Source organism: Equus asinus, chromosome 2, assembly GCF_041296235.1.
Source record: "Equus asinus isolate D_3611 breed Donkey chromosome 2, EquAss-T2T_v2, whole genome shotgun sequence".
Classification (NCBI taxonomy): Eukaryota; Metazoa; Chordata; class Mammalia; order Perissodactyla; family Equidae; genus Equus; species Equus asinus.
In genome coordinates, this window is record NC_091791.1 from 160,414,687 (window position 1) to 160,438,247 (window position 23,561).

At 40.2% G+C, this 23,561-nt stretch overlaps 1 protein-coding gene across 4 annotated transcripts in view; it reads right to left on the reverse strand.

Moving 5' to 3' along the window:
- Positions 1-211: 211 nt before the first annotated feature.
- Positions 212-23,561, reverse strand: part of FMN1 (formin 1) — a 340,681-nt gene continuing 317,331 nt past the window's right edge. For 2 of the 4 annotated variants that reach the window (XM_070503784.1, XM_070503796.1), the window contains 2 exons: positions 4,416-4,500; positions 212-1,944 (listed from right to left, as the gene is read on the reverse strand). In XM_070503784.1, the coding sequence (XP_070359885.1) occupies positions 1,900-1,944; positions 4,416-4,500 (130 nt within the window). In that variant the 3' untranslated portion in view covers positions 212-1,899. Of the gene's footprint in view, positions 1,945-4,415; positions 4,501-16,623; positions 16,886-23,561 lie in introns of those variants that run through there. The other 2 variants (XM_070503780.1, XM_070503791.1) reach the window with 2 other exon arrangements.

Below are 23,561 nucleotides of genomic sequence, written 5' to 3' on the forward strand. Positions count from 1 at the left end.
AAATTCTTGAATTCCTTAGATTTTCTTCATGGTTAAATGAAAATGAAGAGGAACAATACAAGATAGTATGAAAAGCTCCTTGCTCAAAAGCACCTTCTTTTAGCCATGTAAGTTTCTTATCAGCTTTTCTATTTTGCTTTTCATCCTTTTACTTTAAATTGAAAAAACAAAAAAAAAAAAAACCACCAACCCAAGCATGTTACCATATTCCTTTCTTTTGAATGGTTAGAAAAGATGGTTAGCACCTGCATGAATATGGCTTCTGTGACTTGATTTGATCCTGACTATGCAACCTTGATTCCCAAGATGGGCATTATATTAGGATATGGTGCTGTTTTAATTAGCAGAATCTATTATGGGGTCCCTGAGGGGGCTGATGACTGGCAGGCATGTCCTGGGTAGACACTCAGGAACCTGGCAAGTTGAAAGCTTCTGGGAAGATGCTGGGGCAGGGGGTAGGCTACACGTGGCAGACAGATCCTGAGAGTCTGAAGGTTCTTGCTCATCTCTCGACTGTTCTCTACCAATTGGAGGAGAAAGTTTAGATCTCTCTCCCTTCGAGGTCAAAACCTGATAGTCTCTGATCCTACTCACAACTTACCCCCAGTTCCCTTTATTCTTCCTTCATAAGATAGATTTGAAGAGTGATGGCTTATAGAAAAAATGTCAGGGGAGAGGTCCAAGGTGGTTTCTCTTGTGACTCAAGGGGCAGTGGTCTTATGGGCTCCCAGGGTCGGAAAAAGCTGCCTATGCATGACAGTCCACTCAAAAGTAGAATATTAATGTAATCATCTTCTTTTCATTTGGACGTAGAGAACTTTCTTTTCTGCCCTTAATTTCTTCAACATCAAAGACTTCTGGCTTCACTCTCTGTACACGCCTGTCAGTCAAGGTTGCGATAAAAGGCTCTGAGCAGCATTTGCTCTCCTGTCTGGAAGCTGCCTTGTGGGGTTGGCGGGAGAGGCCCAGCCACTCACAGACCCTGAACAAGACGCAGAGCTCAGCTGCATGTCGACATGGTATTAGCCGTTCATGAACGATATGAAATGTGAAATGTGCTCTGTCCCCGGGTTACTTGTCCAAGCAGGTTCTTTGACCCCAAGTCTGTCCCTGCTCAAGTATCACTGTTTCTTCTGGGAATGAGGTGGAGAATCCCTGTTGGTTTAGGAAAACACAAAGAACTGATATAAAAACAAAAGAATGTGTCTTGCTTAATGGCTGACGTCAACTCCTTGTATCATAACACATTCTCCAGGACAAAGTTTACGGTTATTTAACCCCTCCTGACACCCATGTATTACTCCATTTTCTGTTCTTTCCATTACATGAACAACAAAATAACCATTCCTCCAGTCTGGGAAATACATAATCTTGGACCTCTTTAAAAATAGTTTTGGTAAGTTTCAACAGTTTTGGTGAAAGATGCTTCCGGATCTTGCTCCAATAGGACCAAAATTAAGACTAATAATCAAACCAGCAGTGTGTAAAGACCAAGGCTTGAACTCTCTCAAGGCAAATGTCATAAAACATCCTTTTCTTCTGTCACAAGTTTACATGTATCAAGTTTTGGTTAGAAAGCTTCAAATCTCCACTTCTAAAAAAAATTGGAAAATCTTGGTATTCTTTCTGGTCTTATGAGGGAGTGGACTTTGCACCTCCACAAGAAACAATTATCAAATACTCTGGCAATGCTCCCTCAAACAGCTTTTATTGTTCCTGTGGCTTAATAAGGGACTTTCTTCAAGAAGGCACGGGGTGCTCACTGTGGGGGACCTCAGAAAGAGATGAGCAAAACAGACATTTAGTAACATATCTTTCAAGAACTTCCTGCAGCAGTGATGTTGGAAAGGCTCATACAAGGTACTACGTCTCCGCTGTCATCCTTTTCACGTCTCTGTGTTAGGTGGTGGTCACACTGGCTTCCTTCTGACGCAGTCTTTCTTTCTGTTGTTTAAGAAAAAAAAATGAGTTTATCATCAATCCTTTAATTTTTCACCTTTCTCAGATTTTGATACATTTCTCAAATTTTGGTCTAGACTGTTGAAGAGTTGTACCAAACACCTTAGAAAGGAGAATATCTCCATCCCTCTTTCCTGAAACCCTCAGTTACCTGCCCCTCTCAACCTATCCCTCTTACTCTTCAAAAAACAAACAAAAAAGAATAGCCAGCCAATCAAACAACTATACCCATCAAAAACACCGACTTTCACCATGCCAGGTTGCTCTCTTCTGTTCTCTTTCTCTGTGGCAAAGGTCCTAACTTTGTAGTGTTACTCAAAGACTCCTCCTACCTGCCTCCTCAGCCTACTAAGGGAATTAGGAAAACTCAGGAAATAGTTTCTAGGAAGTCTAGATATGAAAAAATCACTGTTTCCAAGTTGAATGTATCTACATGTGATCAACCCGGGAGAAGTGAACAAAGGCATTGCAGGATGGCAGATGACCAGACTTAGTCTCTGCAGAAGGGCAAGAGCTCCCATTTTGCCACCGATGTTCTGCTCTGATCTCCCTGAGCTTCGTTCTCAGGGACAACCACCTAAAGGGGAAGGACATGGAAGTCTGCTGGCAAGATATAAAAACAAACAATAGTATGCAAGACAGAAACAGACCCTCACTGTTTCTAGGACTTTAGAAAGTAACTACATTAAGCATAGTAAGGACGGGCGTGTCTGCTTTTGGGGATGGCAAACAGAAGGCTAAAAAAGAAATGGGAGAAGTATATACCTCTGCAAAGAGCAGAGGCAGCAAGAAGCCTCTTGAGAATGATCCTCAGCTGCTTGTGATCTATGAGATGTGACATTGCAGTGAATTACTAAATTGTCCTAGATGTAAACTTGAGTTGATGAGTTTGTATCCCATCCTTGACTTGTGAAATTGAAGCAGGAATCAGTTCACAAGCTCTTCCATAATTTCCACCCAAACAAACAAAAAAACAACAAAACCAAGAGGTTGAGGATCACAATTGGGAGCTCGGTCACAGTGGAGGTCAAGGTCAACCTATAGAAGAATGTGGGAGTAAACCCACTGTTTTCCCTTTGTCTAGAGGGCTCAGTCCATTCTCTCTGCCTCTGGAAATAAGGTTTGGTTGTAAAAGTTAGGATAGAGCCTCAAATAAGAGGTCTGGAGAAAGGGAGATGGGTTGATGAAGGAGGAAGACAAAAATTAGGGTTGAGCCACCAAAAATCATACATATGAGTATAATGAATGCACCGTCAAATGTGTCCATTCAGATGGGGCCATGTGCACTAACCGCAGCTTTGCCTGGCCAAGCTGTATGGCCTTGACTTCTCTGTTTCTCACTCATCAACCTCACTCAACATTCATTTAGTTGCTGATGGGGTTGTCATGAGAGACAGCAAGGTCAATCAACAGAAATAATCACTTTATAACTTAGACCCCACTGAGATCGCCAAAGGATTTAAAGCAGCTGGCAAAAAGAACTGGTAACAAAAGGATAAAATAAGTAGCTGTGGGATAGCAGGGCACAGGTAAGGAAGGGTCTGAAATCAAAGAGGGGAGAGCGATACCCTAACTTGCCATGCAGTGTCATTCCCCAGGGCAGGCTCAAACAAAGCTGCTGAAATTCATAACAGCAAGAAAAAGAGCTAACATTTATCAGAACTCTTATCACTTGCTAGGCACTTTACATGTCTCTTCTCAGTTTCCTCAAAATAACCCTAAAGCAAAGGTAATCTTATTTCCCTCTTTTCACTGCAAAGAAACAAAGTGACTTCTCTAAGGTTTCACAACTAGTAAGTGGCTGAGCTGGGATTTGAACCCCGACCCCTTGGGTTCCTGACCATTTAGCTATTCCCACCATTGTCTGTAACCAACTGGTGGAGATTCATCATGATGCTTACTGAAGCCAGGACTGTGAAGGGCAACTCACCCTCAACGCCAGGAATCCCACCCATGCTGCTAGTTTCTAGGACAGGGAGAGATGTCAGGGGAAGCAGAGTCTGGTCTTGATTTTTGGGATCCATTTGTGAAGTGATCCCGGGTAGGCTGTATCTTTCTGGATCTCAGTTTTCCCAATTACCAAAAGAGAATAATCCTTGCCCCTTTCTTGAATAGGGAAAAGGAACTGCTAAGGGTGAAGTAGCTCCAAGATTTCAGGAGAAAGGGGCTTTGGGATGAGTGGGCTCACAGCATGGGGTGGGGTGTGGAAGGGCAAGTGACTGAATTTGGTTTATTAGGAAACGATCTTTGTTGGGTTTGCTAGGAGGACACACGAAGACGTCTTCTTCTCCCCACTCCCTCCTCCCCATATTCTTCCTCGCCATATGCTGCTCAGGGATGGGAACTGAGATACCACCTGTCATCCTCTGAGTTTTATCCTTTAAGTTGAGACACACTCCTGGGCGCACCTCAGTTACAATGAAAAATCTCGAGGTTATGTTGAAAATGCATCTCACCAGACTAGCCGTGGGGTTGATTTTCTTTGTCTCCACTTTCTTCTCTGATGTCAACTTGCTGACTGATTCCTGAGCCATTTTTAACCTGACATTGAAACAAGGGGAGGGGAGAGGAGAAAAAGAGAGGGGGAGGAAAAGGAAAAGAAGAAAAAGAAGAGGTCAGGTTAAACAGAAACCCCAATGCTTCTGAATTAACCAATCAGTGGCTTGAAAATATGCGATGGTTTTTCAACGCTTTTCATTACTAAATTCAAACTCTAATTAGGTGTGAAGGCATCTCTTCTGAATTATCAAAATGAATTTCCTTCACTGGTTGAGAGGATCATCTAGATGACTTTGGGAGGTCCACGTTTTTGTGACCAATGCAGGAGTTTCTGATCTGTGGAAAACTAGGTACGTTCACGTTACTCTCAGTGTGCACTTCAAAGCTATATGGCTTGTGATCTACTCAGCATATAATATGGAGACAATTTTGAAAACTTAAGTTTTAAGAAAACATATGAAAGCTAAAAATATTAAAATGCACCAATTCACATCACGAAAGTGAAAATACAGCCCACAGAATGGGAGAAAATATTTGCAAATCATATATCTGACAAATGATTTGTATTCAGAATACAGGAAGAACTCTCACAACCCAAATAAAAAGGCAAATTACCCAATTAAAAAATAGGCAGTGGATTTGAATAGACATTTCTCCAAAGATGACACACAAATGGCCAATAAGCGATGAAGAAACGCTCAACATCATTAGTCATCAGGGAAATGCAAATCAAAACCACAGTGACACACCTTTTCACACCACTTGGATGGCTAGAATCAAAAAGAAAGAAAATAATAAGTGTTGGAGGTGAGAAATTGGAGAAATTGGCACCCTCATACATTGCTGTTGGGATTGGAGAATGGTGCAGTCACTTTGGCAGTTTCTCAAAATGTTAAACATAGTTACCATATGACCTAGCAATCCCACTGCTAGGTACACAAATACATGAAATGAAAATTTACGTCATATAAAAATTTGCATAAGAATGTTTATAGCAGCATTATTCATAACAACCAAGTGTAGAAACAGCCCAAATTTTCATCAGCTCATAAATAGACAAAATGTGGTATGTCAACAAAATGGAATATTACTAGACCATAAAAAGGAATGAAGTGCTGATACATGCTACAAAGTGGATGAACCACAAAAACGTTAAGTGAAAAAGGCCAGTCACAAAAACTCACATATTATATGATCACATTTATCTGAAATGTCCAGAACAGACAAATCCACAGAGACAGAAAATAGAGTAGCAATGCCAGGGACTGTGGGCTGGGGAGAAAGGGAGTGACTGCAAATGGGTAAGGGGTTTCTCCTAAAATGAGGTAGTGTTGATGGTTGCACATCCTGTGAATATACTAAAAATCAATGAATTGTACACTTTAAAAGAGTGAATTTTACAGTATGTGAATTATATCTCAAGAAAGCTGTTATTAAAAAATTCATCAATTCAACAACATCATATTTCTTATCCATTAGATTGGCAAATCTAATAGACAATATCAACTGTTATTGAGGATGTGGGAAAATGGAACTGTCAAAGAGTACACTAGGGAGTGTAAACCAGTACAGCTGGCTTTGGCAATATCATGTAACACTGAAAACACATGCACCCTATGAGCCATCAATAATTCTTCTAGGGAGAGACCCAAAAGAAACACACAGGGCTTTCTCTGTGGCAATATATGCAACAGGGAAAAACTGGAAACAACCTAATGATTAGGTTCAATAGAGTAATGGATAGGTGATAATAGCAAATAATAGCAGCCGACATTTAGGGTGCTCACTCCATGCCAGGTATTGTTCTATGTGTTTAATTTGAATTTAACTGTTTAATTCTCACAACTATGTGAGATAGAAACTTTCACTATTCCTATTTTACAGGTCGTAACCACCATGCAATGCTGCTTCTATAGTATATTCATTTAATGGAATTATGGCATAGTCATGAAAAGGAAGAAACTAGATCTACCAATTCAACAATTATGGATATCAGAAACAGGATAGCGAGAGAATAAAGAATTCTGCAGAGTGATACAGTGAAGAGCCCATCTGGCATGATGGTCAAGTGCTCAGGCTTCAGAGCCTGACTGTGGGATTAATTCTCAGCCCCACCACTTATTAGCTATGTGACCCTGGGCAAGTGACCTCTTTACACACCTGGATTTCCTAAAAGAGGATATAATAACAACAGTACCTGCTACATAGAATCTTTGAAAGGATTGGGACAGTACAGCTCCAGGCACAGTGTAATCAGTCAGTAGATGTTTGCTACTATTATTACTATGCATGCAATATGCTACACTGTATATATGTTTGTAAATAGTACCCACAAAACAATATTGCTCACAGATGCACACATGTGTATAAATATACAAGCATCTACTTATATTTATATACAGACTGGAAAGATGCTCTGGTTTCACGATAGCAGTTATCACTAGAAAGATGGAAAAAGAGCAAAGAGTATATCAAATAGAATTTTATTTTCATTTATAATGCTTCATTTTTCTTATTAAAAACTCTTAAAGAATATGTGGCAAAATGTTAACAGTTAATTCTACATGGTGGGAATATGGATGTGTTATATTATTCTTTGCATGCTTGTTTAAAAAATTTCTTTTGTTTTTTGAGGAAGATTAGACCTGAGCTAACTACTGCCAATCCTCCTCTTTTTTTGCTGAGGAAGACTGGCCCTGAGCTAACATCCATGCCCGTCTTCCTCTACTTTATACGTGGGATGCCTACCCCAGCATGGCTTTTGTCAAGTGGTGCCATGTCTGCACCCGGGATCTGAACCGGCGAACCCCAGGCCGCTGAGAAGCGGAACCTGTGAACTTAACTGCTGCACCACTGGGCCGACCCCAAAATTTCTTTTTTTAAATTATTTTATTCATTTATTTTTGCTTGAGGAAAATTTGCCCTGAGCTAACATCTGTTGCCAATCTTCCTCTTTTTGCTTAAGGAAGACCAACCATGAGCTAACATTTGTGCCAATCTTCTTCCACTTTATATGTAGGATGCCACCACAGCATGGCTAACGACTGGTGTAGGTCCACGCCTGGGATCCAAACCCATGAACCCAGGCTGCTGAAGTGGAGCATGCGAACTTAACCACTAGGCCATGGGGCTGGCCCCTTAAAAGATTTCTTAAAAAGTATTTTAAAAATATTAAATATTTAAAGATCCACCGATTCATAGACATTTTTAAAAAAATAAACATGCATTTTGTTCAGGGCTTCAAAAAGCTTTTGCTCAACATTGATCACATATTTGCTTAACGTTGTAGTGGCTGAGTGCCTCAGCTCTTTACTTAGCTAATTTTACACAATTTACTTAAAACACACATCTAGTAATCCAATCTCTGTGTCCACATGTACAAGTTTGTTTCAATTAGTTTAACATGCTGACTTGTGCAACAGGAAAGAAATAAAAATGAGACAAAGATGAGCAACGATTTATAAAGCCCAAGAAATACATCTGCAAAGCTGCCCTGAGAACGGGCACTTCTCAACACTGACCTGGGTCTGAGGGTGTACAACCACACTGCACACTAAACTTTTCTGTTTGCAGCAGTAACTATGACTATACTTACACAAGAAAAGAATGCATTACAAGGATCAAATGCAGGTCAGACTACATGGGAGACTCTGACTGTTAAGGGATTTGCAAACCAAGATGCTGCTGCTGTAAATGAGGCCACAACTTGGAGCATCTACTCTTCTTGGCTTCTCTCCAGCAAGATTCGTTTTCAAAGAGAACATCTATCAGTAACTCTTTAATATCAATTCCAATGGAATGGTTTGAAATTACTATTTTTCTCTGGCCCCCCTAACTTTCAGAGAACTTTCTGGGGGTCACCTTTTGCTTCAGTAGTTCCTTTTTCACCTTAGAATTCTGGGCTCTTCTTTCAGAGTTGGTCTTCTACCGTGCTCCCACTCAGCATCACTTTCCCCAATTCCCGCATCCCTGCAACCACGTTTCATGTTTGCTGGATATCTGGGGTGGTGATGGTGGTTGGAGATACAGAGGCAGAGGGAATGGGAGCCAACCTAAGGTCCTATCCCCATTGCAAACCTTTTCGTACTAGCCAGTGTCTGTTGTACAGACTACAGGCAGTCATATATACCCCAGGCTTCCCAGGACAACTGTGACCTCAGCGGTACTATCCTGCTCTTCTCCCAATAGTCTCATCAATTATTATGCCCCCCTTTCACAGGGCACTCTTGAAAATCATAAAGGATTGCGAGAAGCCATAGCTTGGTGGCAAGCAGCTTCAGCATCAGGTAGGCCGGATTCCAATTCTAACTCTGCCAGTTACTAGAAAATTTGGAGCAAGTTAATTAACTTCTGTAAACTTCAGTTTCCTTATCTATAAAATGGAGATTAATATCAACCACATGGTATTATTGTGAGGATTAAATGAATGCATATATGTAAAATATCTAGTATACCTGGTATATAGCAAGTGATCAATAAAGGATAATCACTATGGAATCTTCCATCACAGAGATCTTTAAGAATCCATGGTAAAGTTTATGACCATAAATGAAACAAGTAGAGTTATTAGCTAGTTCCTATCTTGCAGTAGTATCATTTAGATGAGTCCTGAAAGCAAACCAAATCAACTACTGCTATTAGCCCGAGATTTAGCAAACCAAATTCTCACTACATTCTCTATATGTCCCTAACATTAGAGTGCACATCACTTTTATAAGGCAAGGCTGTTTTTCAGCTGCTTTTGTATATCATACCTATGATAAGAAACAAATGCTTAAATATTCTGACAATCTAGCTATGTTATGTACATTGGAATGACAGAGCATATAGGTAGGTCTTAAAAACTGCTTTGACCTGACCATAGATGGTCTGTCTGTCTGTCAGTCTACTTCTCAAAAATGTTCTTCAAATTCTTGGGCAAAGTGTCATGCCTGCTGAAGGAGCTACAGAAGCTGCTGCTGTTGATGGCATTCCACTCACTCAGAATCAGCGTCCTGGCAATTACGTGGGAAAAGACTGCAAACTGGAGGTCTGCAGTGTGATCAATCTCAAAGGGTTTAAATAAATTTAAATCAGTTGCTAACATCTGTAGATGCAGAGACTTCCCATAAGAATTCAAAGTTCTGACCTCTCATAAAATTGGAAGGTATGGCAGCATCAAGTGACATTTCTGTGCAGCAGCATCTCAGTTTGTAGAACTTCCTGTCACTCCCTATCATACCCACAGTCCTGAGGGTGTCAGGCAGCGCCATCTGTCAGCTGTTCGCACAGCTGGTTTCTTATACCCAGCACACTTCCCTCATTTTTGCTGCCTGTCTGGACTCTTTCAACTTCGAAGTTTTGGCTGGGAGACTTGTCGGAAGGCTACTGTGATAGTCCAGGAATGCAGGGATGAGAGCCCAGACAACTGAAAGTCTTCTAAATGATCTAGTTCCCTCCAATCCATCCTGATGAACATGGTCTCAATTAAAAATGCTTAAATCTAAAAACATCACTTCCCTTCTCAAAAAATTTCATTGACTTCCAATCAGCTATAGCTGGGGTTAGCAAAAGCTTTCCGTAAAGGTAAATATCTTAGGCTTTGCCGGCGATACGGTGTCTGCAACTACTCAACTCTGCCATTGTAGCGTGAAAGGAGCCATAAAAAATATATGAATGAATGGCAACACAATGCTGTGTTCTAATAAAACTTTATTTACAAAAACTGGTAGTGAGCCAGGTTTTTCCCACAGGCTGTAGCATGCCGACCCTTGAACCATAGTCTATGATTCAAATTCCTTACCCTGGCAATCAAAGCTCCCCTTGTTCTAAATTTAGTTTACCTGTCTATCTTACCTTTCAGACCCAGGTCTGGTTTTATATTGTCCCTGGGAAAACCACTTAACCCCTCTGAGCCTCAATTTCCTCATCTGTTAGAAGTAGAAATAACACCATACCTAAATAACACAATTGCTGTGAAAATTAAAGAAAATATTACATACAATTGCTTATCAAGTGTCATTTCCTCCCTCACCTCACATCCAGTCTCAGCCAAACTACTCCCTGTTCTTTCACAAAGCTTTTCTCACCTCCGCATCTTGCTCTTACTGTTCCCTCAATGACTTTCTTACTCATTTCCATGTGTTTGAATTCTTCCCATTCTTCTAGAACCAGCTTAAGTGCCAAAGTCATGAAAGCTTCCTTCATCTCTCTTAGCCAGAAGTGATTGCTCTTTTCGCAAGTGAAAGGGCACTTTGTGCCTCTCTCAAGGCACTTAGGACTTTTCATCTTAGGACTGTATAGGTGTCCTATTTCCCTGAAACCCCTGGGACCACTTGAGGACAATGATCCTGCATTAAGCATATCTGGGTCTCCTCCCTTTGCCTATATCTAGCACTGTGCCATGCACAAGTCAGTTGTTAGCAAATACCTAAGTGACAAATGAATGACGTGCCTTGACAGCTTCTTTCCCCCATCTTAAGCAAGTCTAAAGGTTTAGTAAATATGCGGAGTTGTAGAATGAATATCTTTTGCATTTATCCTTGGGAATAAAAAGTAAAAACATTTAAAAATCTAGTTCCAGTTATTGATTAGCTGGTTGAGTCCTAAATAGGCCACCCAAATGGGCTAAATGTGCTAAATATTTATACATGTCTACTTATGCATGCATGCCAGGGTTCCTAAGACTTGGCCCACACGGAGACTGAGACTCAGGGAGGTTATACAACTGGTTCCATGTCTGCAATTTGCCTCTCTCGCTTAAAAGGTAGAGAACTCGCTGGTTAGATAATTTCTAGCTACATACATACTCAATCTCCTCCTTGGCTCCATTGTTTTGGACTCGTTTTTGGTTCGAGCCTAGACATTGCTTCTATTTTTGTTTCTGGTCTAAATATTTACTCAGGAGTATCACACATGATTGTTCATGATGGCCCACAGGCAAATACCTAAACTTGATCTCAAAGGTTACATGGCACCTCTTCCAAAAAATTCTGAAATTTAGGGAAAAAAATTCCATACAAACAAGTTAGAGAAAGAAAATAACTTCTTAATTCATAAATGCCTCAGTCATATTGACTTTTGAAAACTCTATCTTTTCTTCTTTCTCATTATAACGCGTATGCTTTCTAAGGAGTTATTAAAGGCCTCAGTAAATTTCAGCTGCTGCCAAAGTCTACTGAGGAAAGAAACAAGTATGAGATGGGATAGGGACGCAAGCCTTCTGATGTTCCTGCTCAGTCCTTACTCTATAGAAGTGATTTGCAACCTTGGTTTCACATTAGAACCTTAGAACCACCTAGGGAGGGATTTCTGCTTCTGCTTAGAATGCAGATAGGTGCAAGAGAACACTGTTCCCATGCTAATAATGGAAACAGCCAGGTAATACACAATATCATACTTTTTCTTTAACCCATCAGAGAGTTGGGGTCACAAAGCAGCTACGTGAACTTAGCATTCCAAAGAATGACACGCCCTTCCACTTAGAGACTTAGGTTCTCCACTGTTACATCCTCACTTTCTGGAAGAACTCAAAACTGGGTGTACTTGGACTGTCCACAGGCCACATTTATATGCTCACAGATCAAGCAGACCAATTCAGAACCCAGCAATATGAGATTGAAGAGGCAGAATATCTTTATTTTTTTGACATCCAGTGTTTCATTGATTCATGGTGGACAAGGCAGAATATACTGAAATATCATGAAGTTTAGAACAACAGGAGTGCCTTCATTTTTGACCACAGGAATTAAGCACATCAGCCAATCAAGAGATCTGTGAGATACTGAGGAGGTGGGGTAGATAGAGCGTTCATGCTGTTTTACACTCCTTGTCACTATTGGAGAAACCAATACTTTAGAGCAGTGTTTTCAAATTGTCTTCCAAAAAGCCTTAACATTCAGCAAAGATGTCTCGGGGAGAGGAGGAAGAGTTGGGGAACCTTCTAGATTCCACCATCTGCAAGCCCTGCTTCAACCAGAAAGGCTTTACTTTACCTGTTTTATATATTGGAGTTTCATGTATGTTTTCATTTGAACGAAAAGAGCTCTGCTGTTCAAAACAAAAAAAAAAAAAAAGGAAAAGCTGCAAAACTTCTGCGAATGGAATTTAATAGAACCCACTGAAGCTCCGAGGGGGAAAGAGGAAAAAATAAACAACCTTCCTTCCCAGGAGAATGATAGCTAACACAAGTCTCCCTAAACAATTGTCCAAGAATATCTTGGAAATAGTCAACTGATGAAGACAACAAAGACTCTTAAAAGGATGATTCTTCTGACAGCCATAGCCATCAGATTCCAGCTTTTGGGTTCTAATAAAATATCAAATGTTTAAAAATCAAAACACGGCCAGTTCTACCACTCTCCTCTGCTTGGTACTTTCCAGATATGTCCTAAGCCTGTGAGGTCAACAGTCTCTGGCAAACACTCACAGACAGGCACTGGGGGGACAGATCTAGATGAGCCAAAAGGTGAAAAAATAAGTGCCCACTGGAGCCCCCACTTACCTTCCTCTCATAAAGGCAGGAATCAGCCACATTTCTTTATGATTCATTTCTTTATGGTCTTGCTTGGAATTTTGCATGATATTCCTGATTTGGGCCTATTCTACTTTCCAATTTCTATTTGCTTGCTTTGCTTTGCTTTTAATAACCTCAAAATAAAAATGAAATGGATCTCACCTAAGGTTACTCCCAATTTAATTGTGACTGCAGTTAACATTTTTTGTTGTTGTTGATCATCTGCTCTTTCCCTTTCCGTTTCTTTCCCATTCTGAGTATCTGTATGAATTGTAACAAGACTGTCAGCCTATTAACTTCTGAATAACTCTGAAGTATGAGGTTAGCTTATATTTTTGATTAAAAGAAAGTCATGTAGGTAATTAACTGGTGTCTGGACAGAACTGATCTCAAATCATGGCTCAGATTGGGGGTCTACACTCTAAGGAGTGGGGTTCATTTTAGTGTTTAAAAATGAGTAAATGTTCTAGAAAAGGCAAAACTATGGTGACAACAAAAATATCAGTGGTTGTGAGGCAAGGGGGAGAGATGAATAGGCAGAACACAGAGGGTTTTTCGGGCAGTGGAAGTACCTTGTATGATATTCTAATGATGGATATATGTCATTATACATTTGTCCAAACCCACAGAATGTATGCCAACAAGAGCAAACGCTAAGGTAAACCACAGACTCTGGGTGATTGGGTGATTATGATGTGTCAATATAGGTTCATCTTTTGTTAAAAAAAAAAAAAGGAAGTACCATTCTGATGAGTAATGTTGATAATGGGGGAGGCTATGCATGTGTGGAGACACGGGGCATATGGGAAATCTCTGCACCTCCTTCTCAATTTTTTTGTAAGCCTAAAACTGTTCTAAAAAAATAAAGTCTTTAAAAAAAAATGAAGAAAAAATGGGTAAATAGCCCCCACAAAATGCCATTATGTTTTAAACACCTATTGGTGAAATCTGTTAGAAATTCTCTTAAATGATAATGATGAATTCACTTCAGCAGGTGGAAAATATACAATCTTGTAATATTACCAGGGCATACTTGTTAGTAAATCACTCTTCTGCAATGTAGACAACAGGACCAAGGAAGGGACTTTTGGGAGTACAGAAGTAAAATTTTTGCTTATAATGCTACTTGCTTCAAAGAGGAAGCTCTATCAGACATCCAGTACACTGTGACCTAAAAACATTAATCGGTGCATGACCCAGACCATGTACACATCTTCACTGGACGTTCAAAGTCAATGGCTTTGTAAACGTCAGTGGATAAAGAAAAGGCAGGCATTGCAAGGAATATAGTTCACGGAATGCATGTTGGTCAAAGCATGAAATCTGACCAGCTGTAATGTGAATCTGTTTAAAGAAGACGTAGTATCACTCAACACTAAAGAGAAGAGGTCAAAATAGTCTAGAAAAGGAAAAAGCAGCCTCTGTGTGCCAACACCTATAGTAATGGACCTCTAAGTCAGCACACCACAGGGAATACCCCCAAGTTCCCTGAAAAGGTTAATAAAAGCTGAAGATCCAAACCATTATACCATTAGACACATCCTAAAACTTAAACCGGAATCTCTCTAGCAAGTATAAGAACTCTTCATTCTGGTGATGATTCTGAAATACATGGAGGAACATGGTCAACAAAACAACATGAGAAAAACATGCCTTTATCAATGGCCCAGTAAATTTTGGCCTAGAGACCTTTGAATGGTGAAGAAGTTTTTTGTGGGATGGAAAAGGAGTTGGCACCTACTGGATACCACGTTTGTAAAATAATGAACTTGCCAGTCTGACTATCCAATGAGGTTGGCTTTACTAATCATTATTAGGGACAGCTTCTTCTATAAGAAAATGATGACATTTTTATGGTCTCCCTTTAGAAGAAAAAGTCAGAGAAGGAGTATAAGAAGCTGCAAAGATGAAATATCAACTGCGTCTTCACTCCTTTGCCATGATCTCCTTGTAGCCTTGAACTAAGGGGCATCAGACCAAGGAACAAAGAATACTATACAAAGAGACTTTGGGGAGGTGTGGAAGTGGCTTTATTGCTTAAGAAAGCTCAATACCACATGATTTACAGTACTTTAGATGGAGAAGGTTGAGGGCAACATCTTGATAACTTTCCCCATTACAATTACCTGAAGCAGAGATGGAATTAACATCATAGGGATTGTCCTTAATGTTGTGCTTTTAGAAGGACATAGCTATGTCAGGCCATCCTCCAGTCATTGCCTAGTAGTCTGGATATTAGAAGTAGGGCTCTCTGTGAGCTCTGTGGAGTTTGTTCAGGTCTTCTGATATTCCTTAAGTCTCCAGAAGGTACTGTCCTCAGTTCACTGAGTCAGGTTGTTTCTCCATAGCCAGGGGAAAGGGGGCTCACATGCAGCTTTGTTTCTAAATAAGTAAATGCAACCATGGAGACGTGCCAGGGGCATCTCCCTTATTTCTATGCAGCTGGAAAACACTCCCTCACTAGGTACTTTTGAATTCTTGATATAACTATTACACATGGGTAAGAGTTATGAAAGTCAAAGAAATGAGTAAGTCACTCTTTGCTGTCAGTATAAACAATGCAAAGACCAAACTCATTAACTCCTCAATGTAAAAGGAAACGTCTTCCTCACTGCAGCAGATCATGAAAGCATCATTGACTAGTCTATGTGGAATGTTTCCAAAGGGTATGAAAATAAAACTCAGGGAAGAGAGCCGTAGACAATATGAAATAATGGGTAACCCCAAAATCATTTCTCTCAGGCAGGCTAACAGGCCTACATACTTGGACAGATGCACTCTTCCATGCTTCTTCTCTCTTTAGAATCTGCCCCTTGACCCTGACTACCCCTCCACCCCGAGGCCCTCCAGATCAGTCTCACTAGCAGCCATGGTAAGACAGACCAGCAGGAAAGTAACACAGGTTTTAGACTTAAAAGACTTAACTCCTCACACACCAGAATCTAGTCTCTACAAGTCATTCCATGATAAATGAGCCCATCACTTCTACTTCCTAAATCTGACAATTTTCCCTATCCCATTCCTAAGATATTTTTCTATTTACAATGAAGGAAGTTCTCTTCGAGACTGAATTTCACCAGCCACACAATCAGTCCCTTCATAGTTTTTGCGGGCTATCACTTGTAGTACCCAAACACACTTTGACTCTAAATGATTAATTGCAGAACAAAGGCCGCTTCCGTTTGCAGAGCTTCCCCACAGGCCACAGGGGAGTGGAAGTAGGAGGGTCCCTGGATTTGCCCTGGAATGCTTGATCAGTTAAACCCCATCACTCTGCACTCGGTAGACGAAACACCCCGCGCCACCCGGCGGTTTAGGTGCAGAGTGAAAGGTAACAGCATTGTATTTCCTTGTTCAGGGAGAGGTGTCTGGGAGGCAGCTTAGAAACTGAAGTCAGCCCTGGGTCATAAATCTGCAAAGTTAATTGCAAGGCACGGCTAATCTTTGGAAGAGCCTTCCAATTCTGATAATGAAGACATGCAAGTGCCTGTAGACGCCAACCCCTCGACCCCCTGCACTCCTTTTGGGTTTTGAAACCTGTACTGCCTACTGAATCTCACCAAAAACTTGAACTGATCAGAGCCTGTTTGCATGGGTGACTAAAACAAAAAGGGTGAGCAGACAGGCGAGATTGTATGGGCAGGCAGCCCTGCCGGCGCCCCTCAAATCATACTACCCAGGCAGCCCCCTATTCCACCTATTCTATGCGCAAGGCGGGAGCTGTCAGGAGTCCCACAGATAAGCAATTTAGAAATATTCTAGCTGAATGAAGGAGACTTACTTTGGGTTTCCATTGCTGTCTGCCAAGCTAGGCAAATAGAGTGTGGACAGATGCTCTTTAAGGTTCTTATTTGAGCTCCAAAGAGGTCTGAGGCTTGGCACAGCCACGAATCCCAAGAATCTTCACTTCCTTGTTTTTCTCTAGCTTTTTTTCTTTTAAGATAAATTGAAAGTAATACAGTCAAGAACAGAGAAGGTAATTATTTTTACCCCATTAACTAATCTTCCTTGTTCTGATCATGTCTATCCTCTTTAACAAAGCTAATAAGATTTCAGATGCTTGGGCAAAGGCAACCCATATGGGATATATTTGGAGAATTCTACCACCAAAATACAAATAAATAGGATGTCTCATCTATCAGCAGCAGACAGCAAATTCTATAATCAATTTCAGCGTGGCAAAAGAAAACAGCGATTGCTTATTTGTTCAACAAATATTAATTGAACACCTACTATACGTTAAGGAACTACAAGGTGCTAGAGAGAAATGAAGTACAAGATACGGCCCTGGTCTTCTAGGGTTTACAATTTATTTAAGAGAGAAAATGTTTACAACTAAATAAATGAAAAAGAAGTCACTAACTCCAAAATTGAAAAGTCAGTAACCCCTAAGAACTTTGGAGGGAAGAGAGCTCACAGAGATTGGGGAAGCTTTGTGAAGGAGGCAGTATGTGATCACTAGATTAAATTCTTACAGAACAGGGTCTCAAAGCTTGTACAGCACTTAACACATAATAGATAATCTTTACACATGTGTGTAAATCAAGCTAACTGCTGCAAATTTATATTTTGGGAATGCAAAATGCAAATACATGAGAGACGATGTGGACCGAGCACTCAGGGAAGGATGCACAGAAAAGATCGCAGTTAGGCTGGCCCCAGAAATCACACAGTATGATTCCTCCAAAATGTGTGTTTGAGTCTCCCAAGTCCAGGCCTTTGCCATGCGATCTCCAAGATGTCCTTACCCCTTTCTTCTCTATGTAGCTGAATTCCCTGCAAATTTCCAATGTAAAATGACAGGAAATCAGGGCTGGAAGAGATCTTCAAGATCACCTATGTCTAGCAGTTCCTAAACTTGGCTGAATGTAGTAAGAATCACTGGGGAGGTATCCTTCTCCCTCCCACCTCCAAAGCTGACCCAATATATTTAAGCAAGGGATGAGTGAGGCCAAGGCATTTATTGAAACCACCAAACAAAACGAATTCTTGCTCTGCCACCTCTGTGGGGAGCTTTCTAAAACTGCAGCTCCCTAGACTCCATCCCCTGGGATTCTCATTCTGTAGATCTATTTATTTTTTACAAAGCTCTCCAGGTGATTTGGAAGACCTGCCAGATTTGAGAGCGACTGATTGTTAATATTCCCCCACTGGCTTCTGAGTCCTCTCTACAACTTTCTGCCCAGAGACGTTCTGTTTAGGGCTAAATATCTTCCCCAAACCTTCCCTAAGCCTCCACATTTCTTTGGGATCATTTCCTCCTCCAACCTCCTACACCACCCAGGATCTTCAATGTTCACTTAATATCATGTCATACTACGTTGTGAAGTCCTTTCTACATCAATAAACAATTATTAGGCTCTGTGCTGGAGGATGCACCATAAAAGATGCAACAAGGAACAGGTTTATGTCCCAGAGGTGGAAAAAGACACACAGACTTCTAAAATAACAGGTTGGAATGAATGAAGTGCTAAAGGATGGTAAGAAAAACATGCTGTCTGAGACCAGAAGAAGAGGTAGTTATTCTTCTTCGGGGTATTTCAGAAAATTTCAAGAGAAACTGATTTGGACATAATCCTTAAAGGATGACTATAATTTGACCAGCAGGAAATAACCAGGGATAATGCAGTGTAAAGGCATCATTCAATGACAACACAAGGCCAGAACGTGCCGGTGTGAGAAACAGTGAGTCCCCATGGTGGGTACATGTGGAATGAGGATGAGGATATGGGAAATGAAGTTGGAAAGTGAGTTAAGGGCAAGTTTTTGGAGGCTCATGCTCTACTTTGGGAGGGAATATGGAATACTCAAAAGAGCTCAAGCTTTAGCATCAAATAAGACCTAGGTCTTTATCCTGCATTCTGTTGCTTACTAGTGAAACTGTGACATTGGCCATTCCATGCTTATCTGTGAAATAACAATACACCTTCTTTTTAGGGCTGTTGAACGACTCAGCAATACTTAACAAATATAAGTACCAATCACGGCTAATTCTCTTCCCTTTACTTCATCAGTGCTAGAAATAAAACCAGAATATGCTTAAAGAAATAGATGTGATCTAACTTCTGTTTTAGAAAGACAACTGGATGCAATATTAAGGGACGTTGAAGAGGAAATAGAAAAACAATAGGCAAAGAGAATAGTTAGAAAGATGTTTCAATAATGTAGGTGAGCGATGAGGTCCCGAACTAGGGCAGAATCATTGTGAAGACAGGGTAAAGAAGAATAACCACCAAGAAGGCAAAACCGAGCAGTCAGCAATAGGTGGAAAATGAATCTTGTAGCATAAAAGATGATTTGAGTTTCCAGCCTGCTTCTTTGCTACTAGAAGGATAGTGGTGCAACTGAAAGTCATGGAAGCTAAGAGGAGTGGGCCTCAGTTGAGACAGAATATATTCTACTTGGGACACACTGAATTGCAGATGAAGGCTGGTCATCCTGTGGAAACGTTTAACGTGCAGTAGGAGATCTGAGTCTAAGACTTAGAACTAAGAGGTTGCTCTGAGTAGAAGAGGCCTTGGCAAAGAGGTGCTAAGTGAAGCTGTGAAAATAGTTGGGACTAGCTAGGGAGAGTGTATTGAGCAGAAAAGAGGAACACTGAGATCTGAACCTTGAGGAAAGTCCACACTTAAGGAATAGGAGAAAAAGGGGAGTTAATGAAGGAGACGGAGGAGGAGTGGTCACCTTTGCAGAAAGAGACCCAGAATACTATCAAGGCAATAAGGCATCTCAAGGTGGAAGAAACTATTATAAGTGTCAAAAGCTAGTAGTGGCAAGGAGCTAGAAAGAGCCCTTGATTTCACGGTTAGCAAAGGTGGCAAAGACTGCTAATGGTCTCAACATCCATTTCTCCTGCTCTCTCCAGTAACAGAACCCATCAGTCTTTAGCTGGGCACTTGGCTCCCAGATAAGGTTTCCTGGCTTCCATTGTGTGTAGCCATGAGATTAAGTTTTGTTCAATGAAATGTGTGTACCTTCCAGGCCACGCCCTTGAAAGGAGAGGGTGTGTCCTCCTTTCCTACCGGCAGGAGCTCAGCCGTAGTGGTGTTAGTGGATGTGATGTGAGCCACCTTCAACCTTGTGAATACAGACCACACCTGAATGATGGCCACCACAAAAGAGAAGGAACCTGGGTCCCCAACATCTAAACAACTTGCACTCAGATTGTTAGGCAAAAGTAAAATAAACTTTTCTTGTTTAAGCAGCAGTTTATTTTGGTCCTTGTTATGGCAGGTGAGGCTTTATCCTTACTGATACAGGAAGGAGGGAGGGTGTGCTAAGGAGACAGAAGTGAGAATGAATATAAACTCTTCTTTTAAGAAGCTAGAAGGGAAAGGAGAGAGACAGAAGGACAGTTTCCAGAGGAAAGAGGGTCAAAAGAAGTGTTTTAGTTTTAAAATCAATGATCCTAGAATTCTTAACATTTTAAAGTCTACTGTCCTCTCTCCTTATTCATGACATATTTTTAATTTTGCAGAAGTAGTTTTAAACTCATTGGTTGGGAAATAAGCAGGTTGGATTCTTCGTGATTATGATAGTTCTCTTTATAAGTTAGCTTTTTGGGACATTTAGTGTTTTGCCAACTAACTAGGGGGTGATTATTTGTTTTATTAAAGGGCTCCCTTATAATATGAAGCTTCTTAGCAGTTAAGTGTATACAAATCATTTAATCACCTAACAGAGGGCTAGGGAAAAGAAAGTCAACTTGTTAGAAGTTACTGTAATGATCATGTATGTGTGTCAGCAGGAAAGCAGAAGTCAATAAATAAAAATTGTACTTTATGGAGCTTTTTTCAGGAATAACTTTATCACATAGAGAGAGGAATTCCTGCAATGTCTACACTGCAATCAATGGGTCTTTTGTGGGTTGAATGACAGCCTAAGTCCCCAACTCCTGGTCATAAAGTGACCTGAGCAGTAGGGAGCTTTGAGAACAGTTTTTGGGATAACCCTACAACAGCTCTGACGTATCTGCTGTGAAGGGTATGGCAGTTACATAATTAGCCAAATAGCTGCAAGTAATATACTTAAAACAAAAATCCTATTGGTATTTAGCTGAACTAAAAAACCAAAGTAACTATCCATTCCCCTATGGTGCAAATTACAGTTATGTGTAAAATGAAATTTCTTATTTGCATTTCACACAAAATTCACCAAATTCCTTATTCACTCATTACTTACCTATTATGGGTTTTTTAAATGGCACTTCTAAGGTTTGCTTTGGCTTAAAGTGAATTATTCGCCAAGACTTTATTCCTGGAGACATGAATCCTCTGGGATTTCTTCACCTTTTGCAAATTCATAGTTCATTTTGTGGGTAGTAGTGGTTTGTGGCCTCTATTTGTGCATGTGTGGGACATGTGGGATGTAGTCGTAAGATAAACCTAAATGGTGGAAAATTTCATAAAGAAGGGTCCTATATCCCAGAATAATTAAACAGAAAACAATAAAGAATAGTCAGTAAAGGTAGCAGCAAAAATTAAGTTACCTCTTTGCAATAATGCATATGCTTGGATAATCTGTAGATTTAATAGGTGGAAAAATGTGTGTTACAAAAATCATTGAAAGTTTGGATATCAAGAGGCACAAATACAAAAGTGCATGAAAAAGTAAAATTAAGGCAAAGCTGCCTCTGAGAGTAAAAATCTTGATGAACTTTAGTAAACCACTAAATGCAATGTTGGACACACGTGAGCAGAGGAAAATCAATAAAAAAAAAAATATGGTGTTCAAGAAAAGAACTGGGGACATAAGGCCAAGTAGCTGTAGACATTTACTAATTCCAAGAGGGCAATGAAAATTCTCCCTCACCCCACATCTCTCCCCTACTCACCACCAGACCTTGGCTTGAAATATCTTCTAATATACTCCCTAATGAACTCAAGAGCAAAGGTGAGGGGTATTATCTCAGAAATAAAAGACACACTTTCTCAGAATATTAGAAAAGTAGTTTCTCGATTCATAGAGATTTAGAGCTAGAAGAGATCATAGTAAACACTTAGTTCCTGCTTCATTCCAATACATACATTTAACAGATGTGACAATTGGGTGCCCCAGGCAATAAGTGACTGGCCCAAGAGCACATGGGAAATTAATGGCACAGAAATGCTGGTTTTCAACTCTCTATGTAGAGGTCTTTTTTACACCACTGAGCACTACCTGTACTCAGAAGGAGTAAGAGAAGGACTTGCTACATTTCATCGGAGGATGAGTTCTGGGACTAGGGTCGCAAGAGGACTGAGTGGGTCTCAGACTAAAGCTCTAGGGAGTGGGGCATTCTGGATTTGTGCTTGGTCACAGAAGTTTGCTATTTTGCCTATATTGGTTTAAATGCCAAGGAAAGTTTATGCCATTAATATACCATCGTATAGTAGCTTGCTCTTCTACTGTTAATCAGCAGATAATGATAGGGTTTGTTGATTACTCACGAGGCACAAGAACATTGGACATTTTTATACAGTCATTTGCATGTTTAAAGATTGTTTTGGGTTTCACAACAGGCAGTTGTTACCCTGCTATGGGGCTAGGTGAGCTCAAGTTTGCATCAAGCTAATGTGTATTCATGGAAACCACACTAAGCAGAACAAGAAGTAAATATCCTCTACCACGTAAAACTGACCTCAAATCGCCTGAAGTAGTTTTCGACACTTCCACTTCATTTTGAAGTGAATGTGTCCCTTTGAAAATCCTAATTTTTCCCAGTGATATTCGGGGGTTTGGTTGGCCTTCAAATATATCTAAAAGTCGAGTAGGTGAAATTTCTTGTGATGAGATCCCAAATTATAGTTTTTTTCCCCTAATAATTACAAGCTATCAGGCTTTCATTTGGTTATGAATTTGATTTTTGAGGATGTCTTCGTACTATGCTATGTAACCTCCTGACATTTACTGTTGTTGGAATTTACTGTATTTCTGGGAAATGTATAATGAAAAATGACAACATCAAACCTCATTAAACAGATGTCAAAATAAAGCAATCATATTTTTCTCATTTAATTATAATAGAAGAATTCAAGTTAATTTGCTTATTTTACCATAATGAATACATGATTCCAACATTTTAAAAGCTAAAATCCTTAGGAGATACGGGACAATTTTAAAAAATCCTCATTTCACTAGAAAACCCTGGATATTAACCAGTTTGTTTAACTGGATGAACAGTAATACACATAACGTGCTAACATTTCTTAACAAATAGAATTTTTGTAAACAAGCTGCTTCCAAAAATATTTTATGAGCCATCATTAACTTTCAGAGATGTTGTTTATGTTGGGAACCTTGGTGATCCATCTCACAAAGCATGGCTGGAATGAAGAGACCCCTGAAATTGCTAAATGAGAAGAATTGAAAAGGGTCCTGTGAAGTCATGACCCTTTAAAGGTGTTGGTTTACAGAGTGCGAAGTGGGTAATTCACCAGCTGCACCCAGGAAGCAGCACTGAAAATACCTATGGCTAGCAATCAGAGAAAATGTTACTCTGAAGGGCGGTTGGATACCACCACAACTGCTGACACACAGTTAGTTTGGTCTAACTTCTGTTGATAGGGAAAAACTCCTAATTTTGGAACACAGTTCAGTATTTCAACAGAAGATTTCTAAAATGCAAAGT